This window comes from Echeneis naucrates, chromosome 6 (assembly GCF_900963305.1).
Source record: "Echeneis naucrates chromosome 6, fEcheNa1.1, whole genome shotgun sequence".
Classification (NCBI taxonomy): domain Eukaryota; kingdom Metazoa; phylum Chordata; class Actinopteri; order Carangiformes; family Echeneidae; genus Echeneis; species Echeneis naucrates.
The window spans coordinates 17,641,897-17,664,573 of NC_042516.1; the positions used below are offsets into that span (position 1 = coordinate 17,641,897).

Here is a 22,677-nt window from a genome sequence, read left to right on the forward strand (position 1 = left end):
TTGTGAGTGCGGACAGTCTTTTTCACAGCCTGCCGCGTCCGCCAGTCCACAGAAATTGTTTACACAGCTCAGATTTGAGCATACCAGTCCTTTGTGCTGTTTCATACCTGCTTTTTAGATTAAATTTTCTTTGCAAGTCTATAAAGAACCAAATCCTCTGTGTGCATTTGTTTAAATATGCCTCTACATCCTACCTTCCTGTGTATTTGTGTTTGTGTGTGTGTGCTATTTATCCTACTCTACCATGTGTGCAGACTCTTACCCTGGTTTATCCATGTGACAGGGCGAGGATCAGTCACAGTGGCTCAGTCAAGCTGAGCATCTATATGACAGTCTACACAATCACCTACGTCATCCTCTTCATCTACGAAGCTGAGGTACACACACATCAACCACACTGCTGTAGTCTACACTGAGGTAACACGCAGTGATTATCTGTAATTTTGAAATGTCAAGTGTAAATCCCCAAATGATCTGAGTGTAAAGTCGAGCGTTTGACTTTTAACCATTTGTAAAGATAATTAATGTTGTATTTGAAATACCATAAAACAGAAAAACATCTTATATCTGTGAAGTAAGTATTTTAATGAAATACACTGAATAATTGATTATACAAGAAAATTTATGATTTAGGATATTAATCAATTTAATCAAAATAAAAAGATTTTTTTTATTATCCATTGATTTACTTGACTTTAAAAGAAAAAAAAAATTCGGCTTCTTTACTTATTTTGGCTTTTAGGACCCATTATTCTTGTCTTTATTAATGCTTTCTAGATTAGGCTACATTCATGATTGATGGAATTTCTGACAGTATGAGGTGCCAACTTTAAATGTGCCTAAATGTGTGAACTAAAGCAGGGTGATTGCAGTTGGCAGGGAGTTTGTGAATGAAAAATTTAAATGAAATCTTTTCTTTTCACTGGAGCTGAAAATTAATTGTCAACACTTTTGATTACCTGTTATTTAATGCCAAACATTCACTGACTTCAAAGTCTCAAATGTGAAGATTTGCAGATTTTTTGTTTTTATTTATTACTGTATATTATGAAACAATCTGTTTTAAAACACTGAACAATCTGACAATCAGACAACAGCTCGTAATGTGATTGGCATTTTTCTCTATTTTAGGTCACTCTATGGACAAAAATTAGCCATTAAATTTGAGAAAATAAATGACAGAATTATAAACAGTGAAAATAATCAATTTGCAGTCAGAATTTTCTAACAGATTAATTTGTCTTTACACTAGTCGCCAACAGCAAAGTTTACTTGCAGCTTGGTTGCTTTTCAATGTCAGCTAGTAAAACATGTCAACGCCTCCGAGGTCTGCCTCTTCAGATGTGACTTGAAAGCATCGTCTGAATTATGCCTGAGATGACTTGGTGTAAGTTTCCTGATTGACAATTCTGGACACAGTGTCTGCACTCATATTGTATGATTACTCTCTCTGGCTTTTTTCATTTTTTTTATAATCTCATAAATATTCATTGGAAAGTTGTGTGTACAGATCAACGTGGGCTGTAATAGCTTTTTCTGTCAAGCCACCCATTACACTGATACATTGCTAATTATGAATATGCATAAAATCCATTGAACCAATATATGTGTGTGTGTGTGTGTGTGTGTGTGTGTGTGTGTGTGTGTGTGTGTTTGTGTGTGTGTGTGTGTGTGTGTGTGTATATATCGATGAGTTACGATTTATGAATGCTGACAGGAATAGCCAGGCTACTCTCAGCTACAAACACATCAGAACAGAACTGAAATACTTGGCAGTGCACCTGAGATAGTAAATGTTAGATACATTTCTTTGGATTGTAGTAAGTAAGAAAAGTTTATTTATAGAGCACGTTCCGTAGACGTACGTCACGAAGTGCTTTAGAAAATTGAAATGCTATACTGGTGTCTCCATATCGTGTGCGTGTGTGCGTGCGTGAAGATGGAAATTTGTGTGATGCTGAGCATATGAGCTAATGAATTAATCACAGCCTCAAGAGTGTTGGAATTACATACATTTTTGCATGCTTCAGAGGTTTCAGCGCAGTTAGATGTAATGATGGTACATTTAGGGACAGTGCATTACAGTCTTTGAGCACAGCATGGTAATGATCCAGTGGGAATAGTGCAGTGGAAGTAACTGCTATATTTAATGCTGGAGCCTATAGACATCTCTCTCAGTGCAATATGTGGCTCTGAAGCAGTGTAATTTATCTACAGCCTGCCCTCTTACATGGTCCCTGCTATTAAAGAGCTCGAAACTCAGGGGAGCTCCAGCTAAAAATATGCCAAACTAGGTTACAATTGGAACTGGAATGAGGAGAGTTCCTGGTACTGCGCCTGTAGAAAACCCTACAACCTCTGGTTGCCTTGTTGGATCCCAAGAAGCTCCAAGCAGTCAGACCGATGCATTATGTAGCAAGGGTAACCCTGTATGGCCAACACTATCCAGTCACTGGACTGTAAAATGCAATCTAGCATCTGCAGATGCAAGTACATGCACTGTGCACACACAGACCCACAATGACCTAGTTGTGGAGAGGAAGTGTCAATGTCAAACACTTGCACAGAATACTACAAGCTGAGCTTTGGCTCCATCATCTCAGTGCATCAACTGAACCATGAGCAATCCATCTTAGTAATTACAGCACAAACTATAATATGGAGCCACGCCAATAGATCCTTCTTTTCTGCTTTGTATAAAGGTTTTGTGTGTGTTTGGCCTAACTTCTCCTCTCCCTGTGGCAGTTCTTTGACCCAGGTGAAGTGCTGTATGCCTATGACAGCCCTGCAGGCTACGGACTGATGGGCTTGCAGCTGCTGGCTTATGTGTGGTTCTGCTACGCTGTGCTGGTCTCTCTGAAACACTACCCCGAGAAACAGCCCTTCTACGTCCCGTTCTTCACTACATACACACTATGGTAAGACCTGCGAGCCCCCACCACTCTGCAGCTGCTATGGATAACAGCACCTGAGCCACAGATTGCAGAGCAGAAAGAGTCACATTTCCTCTGTTTGAGGTCTCTTCAATTTGAATAGTTTATACTGCTTGGAATGAAAATAAATAAATAAAAATATACATGAGATAATTGGTGCTTTCGCGGCTGTGGAATAAAAAGTTTATTTTACGCCACCCGTCTAAAACAGGTACCGTAGATTTCTTGAGGAAATGTATTTTTTTGCTTAGCTGATAATTCATGCAACCATTTCTGGGTGTAAAATTCCTTAAAGCTTTGTACTTCAAAGTAGTAGCAGTGCCTTTTACACAACCAACAGAAAAGCCTTTCTTCATACACTGCTCAGCACCTTTGTCTTTCACTCTGTGTATAATAGCATGAACTCGAAATGAAGGGTAGATTACAAAGAGTAATATTATCTCTGTATTACGCTCTCATTTCTACAACTATCTCCTGCCTCATTATATACGCCTCTCCTTTTCCCATCTTTATCTCTGTGGGCTTTAAATCAGCTTCTACTTGGTCTGCTTTCTTTCTTCCACCATGAGACTCTCTATTCTCATTGTTTCATTTTCAAAATGTTCTTTCTACGTTGTCATCTGAAATCTGCTCGCTTGTCTTCTTCAGGTTTTTTGCAGTGCCCGTTATGGCTCTGATCGCCAACTACGGGATTCCTCGTTGGGCCCGGGAGAAGATCGTCAACGGCATTCAACTTGGCATCCACCTCTATGCTCACATCGTCTTCCTCGTTCGTACCTTTGCACTTTTGCAGAGCTCCAATTATTCAGGAGTCATTCTTTGAACCGTCAGTCATACATTATTCACTATTTTGAGTCATAACTGCCTCCTGCTGATTGTCTCCTCCACACATCATTATCCAGCTCTGCCTCACCTTCAACATATTGTTCTTTACTAATGGGCCATACTGCTCACGCAAATTTTCTTTTATATTCTCGCTCAGTATGTGCATTGCAATTTCCTCTCACTCACCTGGATGTCATAAGCTCTGGCTATGTGTCAGACACTAAACTAGTATACACAAACGTAACACTACATATATCATGTCAGAGAATCTGCAGACATTATTACATCTTGTTATTCTTTTGCCCTTTAGATTATCACACGTCCTTCAGCAGCCAATAAGAATTTCCCATATCATGTCCGGACGTCTCAAATCGGGATCCTGCTGTCCAGTCCGAAAGGAGGAGAGGGAGCTGAGAGTTTCCCCCACCATGCTTACGGAAACAGCTCCTTCCTGGGAGACTCTCAACCCAACTTTACTGAACTCTTTTCCATCCAATCAGTGAGTACAATCTCAAAGTGTTCATATGTTCAGAGGCATGATTGATATCTTGGGTTGAAGGAGCAGGAATGAGAATTGTTGCGAATGTACTGTATGGGTCGATGCTTCCCCATAATCGTTTTGCAGTGCCACCAGTATGTAATTAGATTGATAGAAGCTTTAAAAATCCAAACATCCACACCAACCTTTAAAGCTTTAAAGTACCTGCTGCCTCATCTAACAAAGGCTCCAATTAGAGGGTATCAGTATAACAGTAGACTTTGTAAGGAGCTACGATTATAAGCAGGATTTGATTTTTCTGGCAGCAATTTCCATGGATACCTTTGGGCGTCAAATGCAAGACAGTAGACGCAGTGAAATAATGATTACATTGAAACTTTGACAAGACCAAATTAAGATTTTGTTTGCTGTGATGAATTGCCTAGCTTGGGGAACTTTCAAATCTGTGCAAGTTGTTTTTGTTCTACTGAACAGAAATTAATGACAGAAGATCATATCTGCATCTACAGATACACTGATAGAACTTGCAAAATATAGCTGGGGTAATACAACCAGACAGGTAGTAATGAAACTTTCAGCTTTCAAAAAGCAGGCCAACTTTAAAAATATATTAAAAACTTGAAATAAAATTAAAAGAATGACAATAAAAATTGCAGTACAGGGCAGTAAGCAATAAAGATAATTGATGTAATAAAACAGACGATGGAGAGAAAACACATTTTTGAAATTCATTTGAAAGATGGAACCTTATTATTTTGTTCCTAGACCATTACATCTACCACTCAGAAATCAATTCTCTGACTAAGTGAAAGCCAGTGTAAAACAGTGGTTGTAAAAAAAAAAAAAAAGTCCAATTAGACTTGGGCTTTAGTCTTTATAGCACGGAAATCGAGGTGGGAAGTAAAGGTTTCTCCTCTTAGGTTGAACAGAATGTCCCTGTCATGTCTCTGTTTCAGTAAAGCAAAATGGAGTCACGGTTGATTACTTGTCCTGATGGATCAGTGCTATTTTGGAAAGATTCTGATGTTATCACAGCAGTATAAGGGGCTTTCAGGCCAAATGGACAATTATCAAATGCAACATTTATCAGGTATGCTCAAAGGTGGGCAAGTGTGAAATTCTGTATAAATGTTTAGTATTACAACATGGAAGTGAAATATGTTTTAAAACTATTCAACTTATTGTGGAATTCATTTATAGCACATTTTCTCGTCATGACTCACATTAGTTGTGATTCGTGAGACTGACACATAGATTTTTAACAAGTCTAATCATTAGGAGAAATGTTTTATTTCCATAATTCTCAAACAGGAAATGTGGATTACAGGCTTAATCAATCATTGTTCACCAGATTTTACCAGAATTAAACTTCTATATCTTATATCTATAATATAATCTATAATATATCTATAATATATTTTCTGTTTTTAGCAGTTGTCGTTGACAAAATGAAGGATTCAAAGCGTGATGCAGTTAAAATTGACCAAACCTACTTCAGTCACTGAATCGTGGTTTCGTACACTTGAAAGGTTGGAGCACATTTACTGTAATAGTGGAGTATAGTGCGGTGTTACTGCCGCAGTGCCAAAAGCCCCACTTTGTGAGCAGGCAGCACGTCCCCATAACCCACATCCTGAGGAGGAGATAAGGTCAACAGTGCAAAACTATCATGTTCCTCCTCCTAGGATCCAGTGAAGACAGTGGAAGAGATGGTGGCCTGTAAAGGACCAGAAGTGCCGAGGAACAGCGAGCAGAAGATCATCACCACTGCTGCTGATTTGACATCAATATTACCCCCACCTCCGATACCCCCCCGCCCATCCACACGCTCACCCCCGCTGCCGCCCCGGCTCCCCTCCTTCACCGAATATTTCAGCATGCAGAGTGGAGGAGGAGGAGGAGGAGGGTTTGGAACGAAGGCGTGAGTCAAAGAGAGAGATGGGACAGAGGTCAGGACAGAAAGAGACAGGGATGACATGGAGGGAATGGACAGAATGACAATACAGTAAATAAGTAAAAGAAGAGAGGAAGTCAAGGTGTCACTTTTAAAGACAAAAGGCACAGCCAAAAAAAAAAAAAAAAAAAAACTTGGAAGGATGGTCAGATCAGAAGTGAATCTAAATGGAATCTCTAAATCTCTAAACGGTACCTTTTCACCTGTGAATGGAAATAACCCGAATGGAGGAAATGGCTTTGAGATAGAAGTGCTGAGCTTGTTAAAGAAGCAATAAATATTTGATGCTGACCAGTAAAAGGCACATGGGGGAGAAAGATGACAAAGTGGATGTAGCCAGAGCAATAGAATGATAGCTGTGCACGGTGCGGAAATGAACAAAATTCTTGAAATACTTTTATTCAAAAATTCATGAGGCAGTGATGGTGTGCTTGGAAGAGTTTGTAAATAGCTAAAACTGGAGCTACCATATATACATATATATACATGCATATATATATAGATATAAATATATATGTGTGTGTATATATCAAAAGGGAAAATTGTTCTTATGGTTTGTTTCCACATCATTAAATTCCGGTTGTTGGTGTGACCAATGAGAAATATCATTCCATTCCATTTATCTCAATCATGTTTAAAAAAAAAAAAAGTAAACAAAAAAGTTTTTTATGTTTGGCACATTTTGATAAAGCATAGATATTTAACCTCTATGGAGATTGTTGGGTTAATTTATATTCTACTATGCCTTCATTGCAGTTGGTTATTCTGGATTGATATGCTGATGTGTAAATGTAAATTGTCACGTTTACTGTGGGCACTTCTAGGTACTTGTAAAACACGCATGTTTGTATTGTATTTCCTGTCCAAAAAGCTGATATATGTACTCCGTGTGATCATACAATATTCGCTTATTGTGTGTATTGAAATCTATACTTATGTAAATACATACAATAGGCTTTAGTATATTTTTGACGGGATTAATTCTGTTCATTGTTATTCCAAACAAAACAAATATTCTACTATATTGGCTTTAGTCAAATTTTCACTGGAGTGCAGAATATGCCTGCTCAAAATTGTCATTTCTGTGTATCTAGACGTTGGTGAATGTACAGATGCAATACAGCACAAAGCCAGGGGTGATTTTCAAGTTACTGGAATACTATAGTACGCCTTTGTCTTACCTGTCTTCAGCCTCCATCTTTAACGCCTCCATGGTTAAAGGGCAGGTCGCTGCTTTTTTAAATACAAGTAACTTCATCCTCTGTCTAATACCTGAAACATCGTTATTGTATTTGTCCGCTTTTCGCACTGTAACATTTAAACCATTCGAAAAGCTGAACAAATATTAGTAGTTTTGTATCCCCTAACATTGAACTATGACAAAAAAAGAAAACCTTGTAGATGAACTGTGAAAACATTAACACAATTGAACATTGTCTGTCCTGCATGGAGCACTTTAATGTTCCTGGTCTAAGTCTGTTTATTTGTGATGATGTCACCTTATAAGACTGCTTTGTACCCTATACTTAAACCACATCGAGTAGTATTCCAGATGCATACACTTATAAATACAGTCAACTGTCCAAACCTTTTAGGGGACGTATCACGCTTAAGTCAATGTAATTTAACATTGAATTTCTGAAGGTGATGATTCATGTGGGTATGCCATTGAAACTAAGTTCACCACCAGCTCTCAGCATTTCAGAAACTGAACAAGGGAAAAAAAGTGACTGGATACGAACAAATTCAGCAGTTTTATCCTGACCAATAGTTAATTTCTGATTCATAAAATTGGTGGTTCTCAATTTATCCGTGGCAATCTTGCTGTAACGGAGGACTTTAGGTTGTTAGGACTGTGGTGTGTAACTTAGTCTGTGAAACGGGATGATACTTGAAGTACAGTACTAGTCGTTGTTTCTGATAATGTGTCTGGTTTATATTTGGCATGTCTGCCTTTTTCGTCCGCTGTCGCCTGTTGCTACGGTTGCCATGACTTGACTGAACAGACACTGGATGACTCGACTAACAGACGGGCTTACTGATACTGCGTCACTGCTTCAACCTTGGGGATATCGACATTAAATTACTGAACTGAGACACACACTTAGGGTAGAGAACTCCAAGAAAAGAGACTATGTATGCATGACAGAAAACAGCACAGCTTTTAGGCTACTCAGAGCGATCTGGTTAAGAGCACATCACTGAAGCACTGTTCAGATGCATTTTAATGGTGTCAAATGACAATTCTAAATATGCTGTACATATACACTTTTTGCCAAAATAATAAAAAAAATATGGTTTTATTAGAAGCCTGGGTGGGTATGTGTGTTATTTGGCTCTTGTGTTAATACACAACAATGTTTGTCTTCCGGTTATAAGGGCTTGTGCCAACGGGGTAAATCTAATATCTGTAAATCACATTTAGAATCTGTTCCCATTAGATTCTTTAAAGTAAAACACCACAGGGACAGGCTCCAGGCTGGTCACAATCTGATGTAGCCTAGCCTAATTATTTCAGTCACAGCCAGTACCCCAGTCTGTGACTGCTGAAGTGCAGAGTCACAACAAACTGCTCCTGTCTACACCCATTCACCACTTAAGGTCTAAATTTTCAATTGGCTTTCAGCCTAACTGCTACCACTGTCTTTGAAGGAAGCAATTCAAGTCAACCTTTTAACGTTGTTTGGAAACAATTTGTCACGTTTCACTTCAAGAGTTATTTAGAGATGATGTGATTAAATGTTATGCACCAACTTCTTTCACATCCAATTTGATCAAATACAACTCAGTAGTCCTGGCATTTATCAGACTTGACCTGTGATTTATGCATTAGGTTAATCATTCCAGTATTTGTCCCCCATGATGTCAGAATACTAAAATATATGCAGCATGATAGACCTTTTCTGTGACTGATGGAGTTAATAACATTAACACCTTTGGTGGATTCATAGTTAATGTTGGAGGTTATACCTGTGATTTCTCTGCTACAGGTCAAACTGCCCTGTGAATCAGGTAAGCTGGGTTTTCTCCCCCCATATTTGTGGCCAGTTGCAAAGATGTACAGCTGCAACTGTGTGGGCTTTTTTTTTTTTTGGCAAATGTGACTTTCTGAAATGTCACATTTGCACACTGTTGTAAATGGAAGAAGCACATGTCTGTTCAGCACATCGAAGGCTAGTTGAACCATATTGGACCACTTAAGTTGCAAAATATGTGGGAATGTATCCAGGATCATTGTCATGCAAAGTAGTACATTTAATTCACTATTAAAATTATTAACACCTTTTCATTTTATGGCAAATCAACATGTCTGTGAAAAAGGACTATTTAGTGACCAAAAACATGACTGACTGGACAAAACAGCGGCAGTAAGGAAAGCTGTTAGATCCGCGGTAGAAAGAAATGTTTAAAAACAGCAGAACTTTGTGAGGAAAGGTTATGTGACACATTTAATTGCCTGCAGCATCATCATCATCCTACATCACGGGGATAAATGACCTCTTCGCCAAACCTCACAGTCAACAAGACAAACCTGTCTTCAAATACATCAAATGAAAACCCGCTACTTCTGTTCCTAAAGCATTTATTAGTATAAAACCAATTGGAAATGCCTTCGTACATAAATGTTCAATTGACACTGAAGCTGTTGGAAGTGTTCTTTTGTTGGAGAAATGCATCAGTCTCTTTAAGTCACAATCTGCAAATGACTCCTCAGTGCATTTCAGCATCCGACCATCAACATTCATTAACCTTTTCTCTAATGCTATTGTATGTATTATGATTTGGCAGCTAACTGTTGTGCTCTGTCCTCTCTGTAGCCTTTGAGCAGCTGGTTGATGAGAGTCAGTTCATTTTCCTTTTTGACAGGATAGAGAGCAGGGTATGGGTTGCCTTTGTACTCCAAGACAGCCATCTTTGCTCTGTCCAGGTTCTGTCTATTGGGAAGACGTGCCATCCGTGTGTAGCCATTCGACTGAGTCTCAAACCGTGGTGCAAGGACTTTGAAGAGCTTTGGGACCAGATCCTTTTCCTGGAGAGATATAAAAAAAAAAAAAAAAAAAGACTCAGGCAAAAATGCCACTGGACAGCCAACAGGTTTAACAGCACAATGACACAGCCTGTAACTTCAGAGTTGAGAAGCTTCAGACACGTACCGTGAGCCAAAAACTGGCCATTTTCATTGCTTTCTCATCAGTGTCTCCCTTTTTGGCATAGTCAACCAGCTGGAAAACACAAAATAAAGAGACAGAGTTGCTGGAACAATTCAACCATCATGTCATTAAACCACTACTGGATAATAGCAACTCATTCAATATGCAACATGAGGGCCAAACCTCGATTAATACTTAAGGGCAGAAAAGATTGAACGTTCGAAGTATCGATGTCTGAAAGATGAAGCCAATACAACAGGTCCTAAAACTGCAGTGCAACTCTGGCTAAAATTTCGAATGAGAAATGTTTGCAGAGTGGTTAAAAAAAAAAAAAAATTGCCTCTTTAGCCAATTCTTCCCCTTATGACAGGTGTCACTTTAAATAACAAAAATACAAAAAAAATACAAGTGGCCTTTTATCAAAATTTTTTACTCCTGCAGAGTTGTAAGCGTGGCTTCTGGGAGTGGCCAGAGAGTGACGTCACAACTCTGCCGGGCGTCCGCGTTTGCTAATTAGCGCGACCGAACATGTTCGTTCCTTTTAGAGGATTTTAAGGAGCTACGGGACGAAATAAAGCCTTTTGTTCGGACAGTTGATGAACTAACAAACCCGGAGGAAGTCGGCACCTCCGTGCTTTGGGGTGAGTTGGATGTTAGGATTAGGATTATTTTACTCACACGCTAATTAGCGGCTGTCTGAGTCTGTGCATCGTTAGCTTGGCTCGTTAAGTAGCTAATTGGATGGTAGCACAGGTAACACAGGTAACACACTCACAACGGCCGAGTGGACACACAGACACACACTTAAAACTACATTTTCCAGTACTTTTAGGCAACTGCTTTGACTTTGGAGCATTAATGTCTGAAAAGGTTGTATTCTAAGTTTTCATTTACCTTTTTGAAGTGAGCAGACTTTATTTTTTCTAAATACTTCATGGTCCTTTGCCTGATGTTGGTTTTAATCAACACAAAAGTTTGGAATCGCAGAAAGCGCATTTATGAACCCATAATGAGCCAATTTCTATTTATCCTTACCGTTTTCTTTCTCAATTACATGTATACATTAATTCACTTTAAAAAATGAAATTGTTTTAAATTTGTATTTCCACTCCAAACCTCTATGGATAAAACTTTATCCAGATTTCCTGTGGGTGATATATATATATATAGTTAATGAATTAGGAGTAGATTTCATTGCATGTTTAAGTTTATTTCTATCAGGTGAGAAGAGTCTTTGTACCGGATTTAGCTTACTAGCTACTTTCCACCTGTGGTCCCCGGGCAGTAAAAAGTAAAACAGGCATTGCTCCTCACCTTTTCGGCGTAGAAGCGGACCTCGTCTGCTCTGGCCAGGGTGGTCTCTATCCTCTCGTGTCGGACCAGTCCAGTCAAAATGTTCCGCAGCATGTCGATCCGGGATCGTGGATTTAGCCCCATCCTCCGGGCCACCCGGCCGTGCGAGATCAACATTTGCAGCGTGAGGCGCATCTTGTCCGGTTAGATTCGCCGACAAACGGAAAAACAGACGGCTGAGCGAACCGTAGAAACTCCTCAAATTGACCCCCCCACCCCGTGTTGTTTTTATAGCAGTCGGCTCAAAGTGTAAACGAGCTCCCTGACGGCGCTGTCAACGTGAAGGCCGCTATCTTTGACATTGGTGGTACGTCGGAAAATTAAGTCCGACTTGCCAAGAGAGCAGGAGAGCAAAGTTCCGCTCATTCGCTGCAGCAAGAACCAAAAAACGACGAAAACTAGCAACCACAGCACAAATATTTATTATTAATAATGTTATTATTATTATTATTATTATTATATATTCAGAACGTGTAGATGAAACATGTTGGCTGATCTTTAAATACAAAGGCATAGTGCAGTTTACAATATACCTGCTAATTCTAACTATTTCATAGATCTGGTTTATGTGTTTGCATGGACTAATTGTTATAACATGACATTAAGTCATAAGCCATAACACTTATCATAGGTTTTCAGTAACATCAGATTTTTTTTTTTACCTGATCAAGTCTTACCTTCGGGATTTCACCCTGCATGACAATTTGATAGCTGTTTCATGGATGGATAATTGCCCGGCAGGGGTTGAATTAGAAATAGAATTAAAATGCACAGGCAGTTAGAAATGCAAAGTAGATGTATAAATAGGTATATGGACCAATTACAGAGTCTTATTACAGTGGATGGGGAATTACTTTCTGTTGGATTTCTTCATGAGTCTGTAGTTGAATGTATTGCTCAAGGCATGGGTGACATTGTTCATGAAAGGATGATCAGTGAGGTAGAGAGAGGGGGGGGGGGGGGGATTGATACAAAATAAAGGAACAAACTATAAAGTTAGGTGTTCATTTTATTTCATGTTGCATTTCAACATGCAGAGTTTTATTGACACAGGATTTTGAATAAGAACAAGGGTGGATCAGCCTTAGTAAGTAGCCATGGTGCTCTCCATCCAGTCTGTGAAAATACAGGTCTGATGGAAGAGAGAGATGGCTTAGTCATACTGAAAATTTACACCAGGCTTTGACAATATTTCTGGAAAATAGAAATATATCTTTGCTGTGGAAAACTACGTTATTAAATATGTAAGGAATGGAATGGTTTTACCTTGGCGTAGACACCTGGGTGGTTCTTCTCTGCACACCCAAAGCCCCAGGACACAACACCCTGCAGCTCACCATTACAAACAACGGGGCCACCAGAGTCACCCTGAGAGAATTAGGGGGATCCAAGCAGTTAGACAAATTGAAAGTGTTTCGTCTCAACAGAAGTTACTACTACTACTACTTTTCCGCAATTTGCAAAAGCAGAGATGCAAACCTGGCAGGAGTCCTTGCCTCCCTCCAGGTATCCAGCACAGAACATGGCCTCAGTGATCATGCCGGGGTAAGAGTTGTCACAGTCCTCTTTAGATAGGATTGGGATATCTAGGCACTGGAGCTTATTACTGTCAGCAGCTATATGATGTGGAAACAGAGACATATGGACAAATAAAGGCCTGAGAAATGTAGTGGGAAAAACAGGTGCTGTCTATATAGACAGTATGTGATACTCACCGGAGCTCATGGTCACACCCCATCCAGACACTGTGCACATGGTACCAGCAGGGGCACAACTAGTGGGCAGCGCAACAGGCTTTACATACTGGTTGATGGTGGCTGGTTTGCTCAGCTTGATCAGCATGATGTCATTATTAACCAGCCAGGACTCATAGTTGGGGTGAGGGATCACATGAGAAGCAGAAATGATCTGTTCATTGCCGTCCAGCCACCAGCGGTTATGATCGCCAAGGACAATGTCCATTTTACTGTGGGAGGAGCAGAAGTTGTGAAAAAGCAAGAAAGCATACATACAAGGAGTTCATTGTGCACAGCACGAGCTCCAATGATGTTTGCAGTGCACCCACGATTTGTAGCAGTGAGCAGCTGACACCACCCAGTTCTCATTGACCAGGGAGCCTCCACAGAAGTGGTAGCCGGAGTTCAGAGACACCTGATGGGGCTGGGAGTGAGGCTTGCACTCCCGTCCTCCGACAATTTTGTCATCTTCTGTAGCAACTGAAGAAAAAAATGTACATTTTATGACATGTTACTCTGCTGAAATACCTTCAATAGTTCCTCATTCAATTATGATTGAGACTGAATGTGGCCCATACTTACACACAGCTCCTAGGAGCAGAACAAAAACCAGAGACCTCATGATTGGCTGACAGGCAGAGCTTCTGCTGGACCAGTACTGGGTTTATATTGACAGACTTGCCACACCCAACTATTGAGACACACCCCTTGACAATGCTGACGAATCAAAACCTCCAAAGAACACTGATGGGAAGACTTTGCTGTACCTGCAAAAAATTATCTAGTGTTCATATTGGAGTCGTGTTAAAAGGGTTTGTTCGTTTCTTGGCAAAATTGCTGCTTGAACATTTGTGCAGGGTAATTGTTTGGTGAGAATAGAGTACAGTATGTTTAGTCCAGGTTGTAATCAGCATCCTGACCTTGACTTGGACCCACTTGCAGAGCCAGGTGTAGTCTCTCAGACCATCTGGCCTTCATAAATGAAAGGTGTACTCTTACACAGCACATCTCTTTCCCTGTCTTTCTCTGTTGTTAAATTCAGCTCAGCAGAAATACATTATTGGTGTCAGGACTGTGCAAAAGAATAAGAAAAACAAACTGAATAAATATAATTTTAAAGGTATAGAACAAATGACAGTCACTGTAAATAGTATTTGTTGCATTCTGTCAAGATTTTATTTTGACTCTGATTATATACAGTTGCATATTGTGTGAGCAAATATTCTATGTAAATAGGTTTTCTGCTTTATTTGTCACATTTTAAGAGTGCACGACAGCCTCAGTCTAGTCTGTTGGGATTTTTTTTTTCCCTTATAGTTTTCCATGACTGTGCATCATCTTGTCTTTGTTATAGGTTGTGTCTGCTCAGTCTGTATTCTTATCTGCTCTGCCTTCTGCTCTGGTTAAGATGCTTATCAGTCTGAATATTTCTGCCACCTTTTATTCTTTCACTGTTATTAATAAACATATTATAGAATATATATATTCTTGATGATGTGTCTATTTAGTGTCTTCTGTGTTTGATTAATAGATAAATTGTATTCACTTGACCTGAGTTTCTCTTGTTAACAGGCTGCTCGTAGAGCTCATATTAGTTTGGGTTAATCTGATTAAAGTCAATGGACACCAGGCACATGGCTTTTTAACCAAACCTAGCACTAACTGATCTGTGGTATATTAGCACAGTATTTAAGTGCGGGTCATTTATGTAGCAAATCGTTGATGGCTTTTCCCAGATTGCCTGCTTATCATTGAAAGACTTCAGTGCCATTGATATTTATTTGTGCTCCTGAAAAACTTTGTAAACATACTTTTGTGAAAATGTTTCTCAATTTAACAATATACATACAATGTTTCTAGTGGATACAATTTGTCTCTTGCTGCTTTTGTGTTCTGTATCCTGTTGACATTTTAAAACACATTTCAAAATGAATGTATCATAAGAGAAACATTTGAGTCAAGATGGATGACTTTATTGATTCTGATGGAAAACAGCTGTATATTGTTCAAAACTCTACAACAGTAGCGGAGTTACAATGATGGAAGAAAGGCAGCTGAGTCAGATGGTGGTCGCAGGATCAGAATTAATAGCTGGCCATGGTACTCTCCAGCCAGTCATTGAAGATGCAGACCTGTGAAGAGAGACATATTTTATTAGCACAGACAGCTGACAGCAATTATTATTCATATGATTATACTGTTAAACATGGGAGAAATATCATTTTACCTTGGCATAAACACCAGGATGGTCCTTCTCAGCACATCCGTAGCCCCAGGACACAACACCCTGCAGCTCACCATTGCACACAACAGGGCCACCAGAGTCACCCTAATGGGGAGAGAGAGAGAGAATAATTAGAGAGATCAATCACAATGCAGCTATGATGCACTGCTCTTGAACAAAGACCTCTGGAGGTTCCTCCTGTTACGTACCTGGCAAGAGTCCTTGCCTCCCTCCAGGTATCCAGCGCAGAACATGGCATCAGTGATCATGCCGGGGTAGGAGTTATTACAGTCCCTGTCAGACAGGATGGGGATTTCCAGGCACTGCAGCTTGTTCCTGTCAGCAGCTACATGTAACGGAAAGTGTGAGAGAAAGAGGTTTTAAAATAACAGTTTGGGGGGCAGGGGGGGCATGAAGCCTTTGCAGTTTAACATGCAGATGTTACTCACTTGAGCTCATGGTGTTGCCCCAGCCAGAGACTCTGCACAAGGTGCCAGCGGGGGCACAGCTGCTGGGCAGAGCCACAGGCTGCACGTACTGGTTGAGGGTGGCGGACTTGCTCAGCTTGATCAGCATGATGTCATTGTCGATGTTGTAGGAGCTGTAGTTGGGGTGGCGGATGACGCGGGAGGAGCTGATGAACTGCTCGCTGCCCTCGGTGATCTGGATGTTGTGCTCGCCCAAACGCACTTCCACGCGGCTGGAGTGAAAAGGGAGGATGGTTTAATGTGCCAAGTTAAAAGCGCACAGATTCCTGCATGAAAATCATGTCTTCATTATATTAAGGAGTGACATACGACTTGTAGCAGTGAGCAGCAGACACAACCCAGTTCTCATTGACCAGGGAGCCTCCACAGAAGTGGTAGCCGGAGTTCAGAGACACCTGATGGGGCTCGGAGTAGGGTGTGCACTCATACCCTCCGACGATCTTATCGTCCTCCAAAGCAACTGAAAACACAGTTCGCCCAGCAGTCAGTAACCAGGCCAATGATTTTACCATTCACTGATTAAAATGAGTGAAAATGAGCAGATAGATGTGCTTACAAGCAGCTCCGATGAGCAGAACAAAGACCAGAGACCTCATGGTTGCTATGTGATCCTGTCGATGGGAGACTTCACCTGAAGCCTGCTTTATATAGTAATACCTCTACTCTTTTCCTGCTGACCACACCTCACTCTGTAACTTTAGACCAATCAGAATCATGGAAAAGAATTTCTGAGTAATGGAAAAGCAAATATTTTTTTTAGCTGTAGGATGGTGTGTACTGGTATTGTGGTGATTTTAAATTTATAAATCTTCCATGAAGAAAGTTTAATGCAATTTTAAAAGATGGACAATGGGAAGATAAACATTCAAATGTTTTATTCAGCTTTAAATTGACCATATTAATTTACTTGGATAAACATTATTTGTGTTACATGGATGAATTAACCTCTGATTAAATAACTCTGTCTTCCATTTGTTCAGTTATCTCTGTTATCAAAAAAAAAAAATTCTTTAGGTGTCTGGAGAAACCGATTTGTTATTTTCTATGGATGCTGACACAATTGCAAATTCAAGCTGAATTTCCATGTGATACTGTTTTTCTTATACAGTCAAAATTTATCACAGGGTGTATAATGTTAGTGTGTAATTGTTAACCTTGACTCGGGGGGGTTGTGCAGTGAAGACATGGTTGCAGCACTGCAGATGGCCTGGTTCACAGACACATTTGTTGAATGTGGCTCTCACAGGAAAACCAAACCACGTGCCACCCAATGTTACTTCAGAAGTAAAGACACCAAGAACACAAAGACATGAAATCCCTCATCTACACAAAAAATATATTTTTCCCAGCGTGATGATAATTTGGAAGTGTAGAGTAAACAACTGAATAACATGCACGGCATTTGACAATGAAGTTTGACGTTCTCCTAGCTCAAATCTTCTGTTGTTGGCTGACTCTTCTGATCGTCGATTCAGTATTGAGTAATAGCTAGATGTGAATTTTCCAGCTGTTGCAGTCATTCTGGTTTAAACATTATTGGACCAAAAGCTGGCAATTTGTGCACTTTTGCTTGAACAACTGGCATGATCTGGTGTACAATGACTCACTATTTTGTCGTTTTTGCTTTAAATCAGGTCACATTTCTTGTAAAATAGGGATCAGATGAACTGTAAGGATCACACCGCTCTCATGAGGTGTCCAGTTCTTGTTCTCCACATTGGCGCTGACTGTTTGTGACTTTCATGTCACTGATGTTGACTTCCAGGTAGCATAACCTCCATTACAAATGTAACCTTGCAAATATTGCACTTTCTGAGTCAGTGTGTGCACTGAGTGTCTGCATAGCAAAATGGCCAGCTACTAGCACAATCATTCAACCTCCACATTAGGACAACTCAAATATGAGGTTATTTTAGTGTTGTTTGGTGGAACCTTTTTCTATTCATCCAGTTAAAGGAAAGGGAAACTGCATGGTCCTCTTTAGTTCTCAAATGTGTTGGGACAATGATGCCAGAAAACCAACTCCAGTTCAACTTCCCTTGCAGAGGGGACAGGCCAACATTTTTAGTTTTTGAAGTTTGTCAATTAACCTTTCAGTCATCCATTTTACAGGTGAAGCAATTTAACATTTCTAGATTAGCACAGTCTTCCAAGGGAAACAGAACAGGCCAACCACAGGTGCAAAATATGGTTCTTTGAACCAATTATTGCTGCTGTTAACACTTAAGGAGTACAAATTGGCCTGAACTGACAATTTTTACAATTAGATCTTAAAGCAGTGTATCACAGCTAATGTACGCTAGTTTTATTCATGACTACAGTAATTATGGTCTTGTGTGTGTACACTGATTTACATCTGAATAATAGCTAGTTTCTCTCCTCCGAAATGGTGCTATCAGGACAATTTGTTGAATTAGTGTTTTCAGTGTGGGTAAATGCACATGAGGAATATGATAAACAATAATTCCCATAAATGTAAATAAGCAGTACATGAATAAATGCAAATGCCCTGAAGATTAAATATTAAAACAGCTTTTTAATTTTAGTGTGGCCATAAAATGGCCACCAGTATGTGAAAATTTACTTTAAATTACAGTATTTCTTTTTTGATTATTACTTAAATGTTGCATCCTCTAGAGGGTGTGGGGTCATTTGTTTGGGAAGATAGTTCACTTTCATTATAAAAGAAAATGGAGTATGAGTGACGCATTTATCCTTTTTATTCTGATTGGGAAGATGGTCACGGAGCACATATTTGAGACTCCAAAATTCAAGCTTTTTGTTGTTGTTTTGGTTGAATCACTCAATCGTGATATTTCTTTGACTGCGTAGGTGATAAGCGTGAACCCCCCCCCACCCCCAACAGCAGTGAATGTAGGAAAGAGAGCAGCTGTCTCAAAGTTTGTGAAATTCTCACCTTAGACTGCACATTGAAGGTTTTCCACATGGTATGTGATGCCAAGTTGATGTTTGCTTTCCTTTTTTTTTTTTTTTGACCCTTAATCTGACTGGACAATTGCAGGCCAATCACAAAGCAGTGTTCATTCAGAGGGCAAGTGGGTGCATCAACTTAACCCCAGCAGCAGAAGCTGAAAGGGGCGTGGTAGCTACATTTTCAAACCTGCACTTCCATAGATCTTGAAAATCCACCACACTCCACTGTCCCAGACTACAGCTGCTGGTGGGGATTCTGCCCAGGTGGAGAACGGGTTCACATGCTGTTATTTCAAGTTCATTAAGGTAGCAGAGCAAGAGCTGCCACCTCCAGCTTTAGCGCTATATTATGTTGAGGGTATCCAGTCAAATCCAGCGAATCAATTACCAGTTTGTTGGAATCTTACAGACCTGTAGAAGTTATAGTTAGTTTCTTCTGTCATATATCACAAACTGTGTACGATGGAATCTGCAAGGACATTGTATCCTTATTTCCCTCTGCTCAAGACTCCTATTCAAATATCTGTAAAACTCTTCCCTCACTTTTTTTGATTTAAGGGATAAACGGATCACTTGTTAGTTCCTTGTTGCTTCATTTTTCACAACAGTTTAGACAAGTCTCCAACCAAATCAATTTTCTGAACGACAAGCACAACGTTGAAGTGCCGTATACTATTGCTCTATAAGTGGAATTCATTTTTAAGCATTTTTTGTCAGATGCTTTAAATGTTTAAGATATATTCTTTGAAAGAAGTTTCCAAGGTGCAATGTTTGGTTAAAATAGTAGTCAAAACTATTTACTGTTTATTTCAGTAACATTTATTTGAAATATGTTTGTAAACTGGCTCTCTCTGATTTGGGAAATACATCTTTGTATATTGACCTGTTATAATAGGTTCAATAGGTTTACAGGGTTGATTTACAACCACAACTTTGGATTAATTTATGGAAATCAAAATAATTTCCCTGAATGAGCTGAACCCTTTTGGGTCAAGCAAAGCTAGCTGCTGTTTGCCCCGGCTGATTGAGAGAAACATATGCTAGCTGGATAGAATAAGCCCTGTGGGACACCTGAAGCCCACAAGAGGCAAAAATAGTGCTGCTTCAGAGTGTCAGAAGCTTCAGCCAAGTTCAGTGGGTCAGTAACACACATTATGATGTAGTAAGGCAGGAAAAAATGTAACACAAACATAATTTTAAAGTCGAGATGGATGACTTTATTGATTCTGATGGAAAACAGCTGCATATTGTTCGAAACTCTACAACAGTAGCGGAGTTACAATGATGGAAGAAAGGCAGCTGAGTCAGATGGTGGTCGCAGGATCAGAATTAATAGCTGGCCATGGTACTCTCCAGCCAGTCATTGAAGATGCAGACCTGTGAAGAGAGACATATTTTATTAGCACAGCTGACAGCAATTATTATTCATATAATTATACTGTTAAACATGGGAGAAATATCATTTTACCTTGGCATAAACACCAGGATGGTCCTTCTCAGCACATCCGTAGCCCCAGGACACAACACCCTGCAGCTCACCATTGCACACAACAGGGCCACCAGAGTCACCCTAATGGGGGGGGGAGAGCGAGAGAGAGAGAATAATTAGGGAGCTCAATCACAATGCAGCTATGATGCACTGCTCTTGAACAAAGACCTCTGGAGGTTCCTCCTGTTACGTACCTGGCAAGAGTCCTTGCCTCCCTCCAGGTATCCAGCGCAGAACATGGCATCAGTGATCATGCCGGGGTAGGAGTTATTACAGTCCCTGTCAGACAGGATGGGGATTTCCAGGCACTGCAGCTTGTTCCTGTCAGCAGCTACATGTAACGGAAAGTGTGAGAGAAAGAGGTTTTAAAATAACAGTTTGGGGGGCAGGGGGGGCATGAAGCCTTTGCAGTTTAACATGCAGATGTTACTCACTTGAGCTCATGGTGTTGCCCCAGCCAGAGACTCTGCACAAGGTGCCAGCGGGGGCACAGCTGCTGGGCAGAGCCACAGGCTGCACGTACTGGTTGAGGGTGGCGGACCTGCTCAGCTTGATCAGCATGATGTCATTGTCGATGTTGTAGGAGCTGTAGTTGGGGTGGCGGATGACGCGGGAGGAGCTGATGAACTGCTCGCTGCCCTCGGTGATCTGGATGTTGTGCTCGCCCAAACGCACTTCCACGCGGCTGGAGTGAAATAGGTGGATGGTTTCATGTTCCAAGTTAAAAGCGCACAGATTCCTGCATGAAAATCATGTCTTCATTATATTAAGGAGTGACATACGACTTGTAGCAGTGAGCAGCAGACACAACCCAGTTCTCATTGACCAGGGAGCCTCCACAGAAGTGGTAGCCGGAGTTCAGAGACACCTGATGGGGCTCGGAGTAGGGTGTGCACTCATACCCTCCGACGATCTTATCGTCCTCCAAAGCAACTGAAAACACAGTTCGCCCAGCAGTCAGTAACCAGGCCAATGATTGTACCATTCACTGATTAAAATGAGTGAAAATGAGCAGATAGATGTGCTTACAAGCAGCTCCGATGAGCAGAACAAAGACCAGAGACCTCATGGTTGCTATGTGATCCTGTCGATGGGAGACTTCACCTGAAGCCTGCTTTATATAGTGATACCTCTACTCTTTTCCTGCTGACCACACCTCACTCTGTAACTTTAGACCAATCAGAATCATGGAAAAGAATTTCTGAGTAATGGAAAAGCAAATATTTTGTTAGCTGTAGGATGGTGTGTACTGACATGTTGTAAAATCTTAAATTTCAAAATCTCTCAAGAAGAAAATTTAATGCAGTTTTAAAAGAGGGACAATGGGAAGATAAATATTCAAATATGTTTTTAATTCCATTTTAGAATTACTTCACCATTAAATGTGTGACATGGATGGATTAACCCCTTGTTATATAATTGAATGTATGTCTTCCAAAATTTGTTCAGTTATGATACCAAAAAATATTTATTTTGTTGTCTGGAGAAACCGATTTGTTATTTTGTGGATGCTGACACAATTGCAAGTTAAAGCTGAATTTCCATGTGATACTGTTTTTCTTATGCAGTCAAAATGTATCACAGGGTGTATCTTGTAATTGTTAGCCTTGACTCAGGGGGGGTTGTGCAGTGAAGACATGGCTGCAGCACTGCAGATGGCCTGGTTCACAGACACAGTTGTTAAATGTGACTCTCACAGGAAAACCAAACCACGTGCCACCCAATGTTACTTCAGAAGTAAAGACACCAAGAACACAAAGACATGAGAAATATCAAAAGCTGTAATTCAAATTTTACTTTGAAATTTAATTTGGGTGTTTAAAAAAATAATATTAATAATGCAGTGACTGAAACTTATCTCAAATTTCTCACACTGTGGAAACTTTTCTAGTTTTGCAGTTTTCAAATTGTATACTAATTCTGTTCTATTCTTATTACTCGTGTTGCTAGCCTGCTGCTTTTAGTCTTCACAGGTTAGGCTGTTTTATGTTTAAAAGTTGTTTCATGACTAATCATACTTTTTGCTGCATCTCTGTCAATGGTCAGGCAGTAACTCCACTGTCCTGGAAGGCTGCTGCTGGTTTTTATTGT

At 40.1% G+C, this 22,677-nt stretch overlaps 5 protein-coding genes across 8 annotated transcripts in view; 1 reads left to right on the forward strand and 4 right to left on the reverse strand.

The window, feature by feature from the left end:
• The window catches only part of tmem145 (transmembrane protein 145), a 31,709-nt gene extending 25,527 nt beyond the window's left edge, over positions 1-6,182 (forward strand). Inside the window, exons 11-15 of the mRNA XM_029505176.1 lie at positions 284-377; positions 2,746-2,918; positions 3,582-3,702; positions 4,069-4,257; positions 5,943-6,182. Of these exons, the coding sequence (XP_029361036.1) occupies positions 284-377; positions 2,746-2,918; positions 3,582-3,702; positions 4,069-4,257; positions 5,943-6,182 (817 nt within the window). The remainder of the gene's footprint in view (positions 1-283; positions 378-2,745; positions 2,919-3,581; positions 3,703-4,068; positions 4,258-5,942) is intronic.
• Positions 6,183-8,418: 2,236 nt separating this feature from the next.
• mrpl17 (mitochondrial ribosomal protein L17) lies at positions 8,419-12,010 on the reverse strand. Its single transcript, XM_029504633.1, has 3 exons — positions 11,677-12,010; positions 10,366-10,434; positions 8,419-10,241 (listed from the first exon to the last, which is right to left on the reverse strand). Exons 1-3 carry the CDS (start codon positions 11,848-11,850, stop codon positions 9,987-9,989), a joined length of 498 nt encoding a protein of 165 aa, XP_029360493.1. The 5' UTR covers positions 11,851-12,010; the 3' UTR covers positions 8,419-9,986.
• Positions 12,011-12,799: 789 nt separating this feature from the next.
• LOC115044938 (trypsin-2-like) lies at positions 12,800-14,073 on the reverse strand. Of its 2 annotated transcripts, none has more exons than XM_029504318.1 (6): positions 14,034-14,073; positions 13,781-13,931; positions 13,431-13,681; positions 13,195-13,331; positions 12,982-13,083; positions 12,800-12,847 (listed from the first exon to the last, which is right to left on the reverse strand). In XM_029504318.1, exons 1-6 carry the CDS (start codon positions 14,071-14,073, stop codon positions 12,800-12,802), a joined length of 729 nt encoding a protein of 242 aa, XP_029360178.1. The 2 variants fall into 2 exon arrangements, with proteins under 2 accessions (XP_029360178.1, XP_029360179.1); XM_029504319.1 differs by having other exon boundaries at positions 13,195-13,321; positions 13,427-13,681.
• Positions 14,074-15,482: 1,409 nt separating this feature from the next.
• Positions 15,483-16,759, reverse strand: LOC115044940 (trypsin-2). 2 transcript variants are annotated; one of them, XM_029504322.1, is made up of 6 exons: positions 16,720-16,759; positions 16,473-16,623; positions 16,125-16,375; positions 15,885-16,021; positions 15,679-15,780; positions 15,483-15,583 (listed from the first exon to the last, which is right to left on the reverse strand). In XM_029504322.1, the coding sequence occupies exons 1-6, from the start codon at positions 16,757-16,759 to the stop codon at positions 15,536-15,538; spliced, it is 729 nt and encodes a 242-aa protein (XP_029360182.1). In that variant the 3' UTR covers positions 15,483-15,535. The 2 variants fall into 2 exon arrangements, with proteins under 2 accessions (XP_029360182.1, XP_029360183.1); XM_029504323.1 differs by having other exon boundaries at positions 15,885-16,011; positions 16,121-16,375.
• Positions 16,760-20,373: 3,614 nt separating this feature from the next.
• Positions 20,374-21,655, reverse strand: LOC115044939 (trypsin-2-like). Of its 2 annotated transcripts, none has more exons than XM_029504320.1 (6): positions 21,616-21,655; positions 21,369-21,519; positions 21,021-21,271; positions 20,781-20,917; positions 20,566-20,667; positions 20,374-20,474 (listed from the first exon to the last, which is right to left on the reverse strand). In XM_029504320.1, exons 1-6 carry the CDS (start codon positions 21,653-21,655, stop codon positions 20,427-20,429), a joined length of 729 nt encoding a protein of 242 aa, XP_029360180.1. In that variant the 3' UTR covers positions 20,374-20,426. The 2 variants fall into 2 exon arrangements, with proteins under 2 accessions (XP_029360180.1, XP_029360181.1); XM_029504321.1 differs by having other exon boundaries at positions 20,781-20,907; positions 21,017-21,271.
• Between the last annotated feature and the right edge of the window lie 1,022 nt (positions 21,656-22,677).

What these genes read in the sequence shown, in the direction of transcription:
- LOC115044938 (XM_029504318.1), bottom strand. Translation starts at nt 14,073, where the DNA reads ATGAGGTCTCTGGTTTTTGTTCTGCTCCTAGGAGCTGTGT. An exon ending in TCTGCTCCTAGGAGCTGTGT is followed by an intron (nt 13,932 to 14,033) that starts GTAAGTATGGGC and finishes TTTTTTCTTCAG; the next exon opens with TTGCTACAGAAGATGACAAA. An exon ending in GGGTGTGACCATGAGCTCCG is followed by an intron (nt 13,332 to 13,430) that starts GTGAGTATCACA and finishes CACATCATATAG; the next exon opens with CTGCTGACAGTAATAAGCTC.
- mrpl17 (XM_029504633.1), bottom strand. Translation starts at nt 11,850, where the DNA reads ATGCGCCTCACGCTGCAAATGTTGATCTCGCACGGCCGGGTGGCCCGG. An exon ending in TCCGCTTCTACGCCGAAAAG is followed by an intron (nt 10,435 to 11,676) that starts GTGAGGAGCAAT and finishes TGTGTTTTCCAG; the next exon opens with CTGGTTGACTATGCCAAAAA. An exon ending in TGGCCAGTTTTTGGCTCACG is followed by an intron (nt 10,242 to 10,365) that starts GTACGTGTCTGA and finishes ATATCTCTCCAG; the next exon opens with GAAAAGGATCTGGTCCCAAA.
- LOC115044940 (XM_029504322.1), bottom strand. Translation starts at nt 16,759, where the DNA reads ATGAGGTCTCTGGTCTTTGTTCTGCTCATCGGAGCTGCTT. An exon ending in GGGCAACACCATGAGCTCAA is followed by an intron (nt 16,022 to 16,124) that starts GTGAGTAACATC and finishes CGTTACATGTAG; the next exon opens with CTGCTGACAGGAACAAGCTG. An exon ending in GAGGCAAGGACTCTTGCCAG is followed by an intron (nt 15,781 to 15,884) that starts GTACGTAACAGG and finishes TCTCCCCATTAG; the next exon opens with GGTGACTCTGGTGGCCCTGT.
- LOC115044939 (XM_029504320.1), bottom strand. Translation starts at nt 21,655, where the DNA reads ATGAGGTCTCTGGTCTTTGTTCTGCTCATCGGAGCTGCTT. An exon ending in GAGGCAAGGACTCTTGCCAG is followed by an intron (nt 20,668 to 20,780) that starts GTACGTAACAGG and finishes CCCCCCCATTAG; the next exon opens with GGTGACTCTGGTGGCCCTGT. An exon ending in ATCCTGGTGTTTATGCCAAG is followed by an intron (nt 20,475 to 20,565) that starts GTAAAATGATAT and finishes CTCTCTTCACAG; the next exon opens with GTCTGCATCTTCAATGACTG.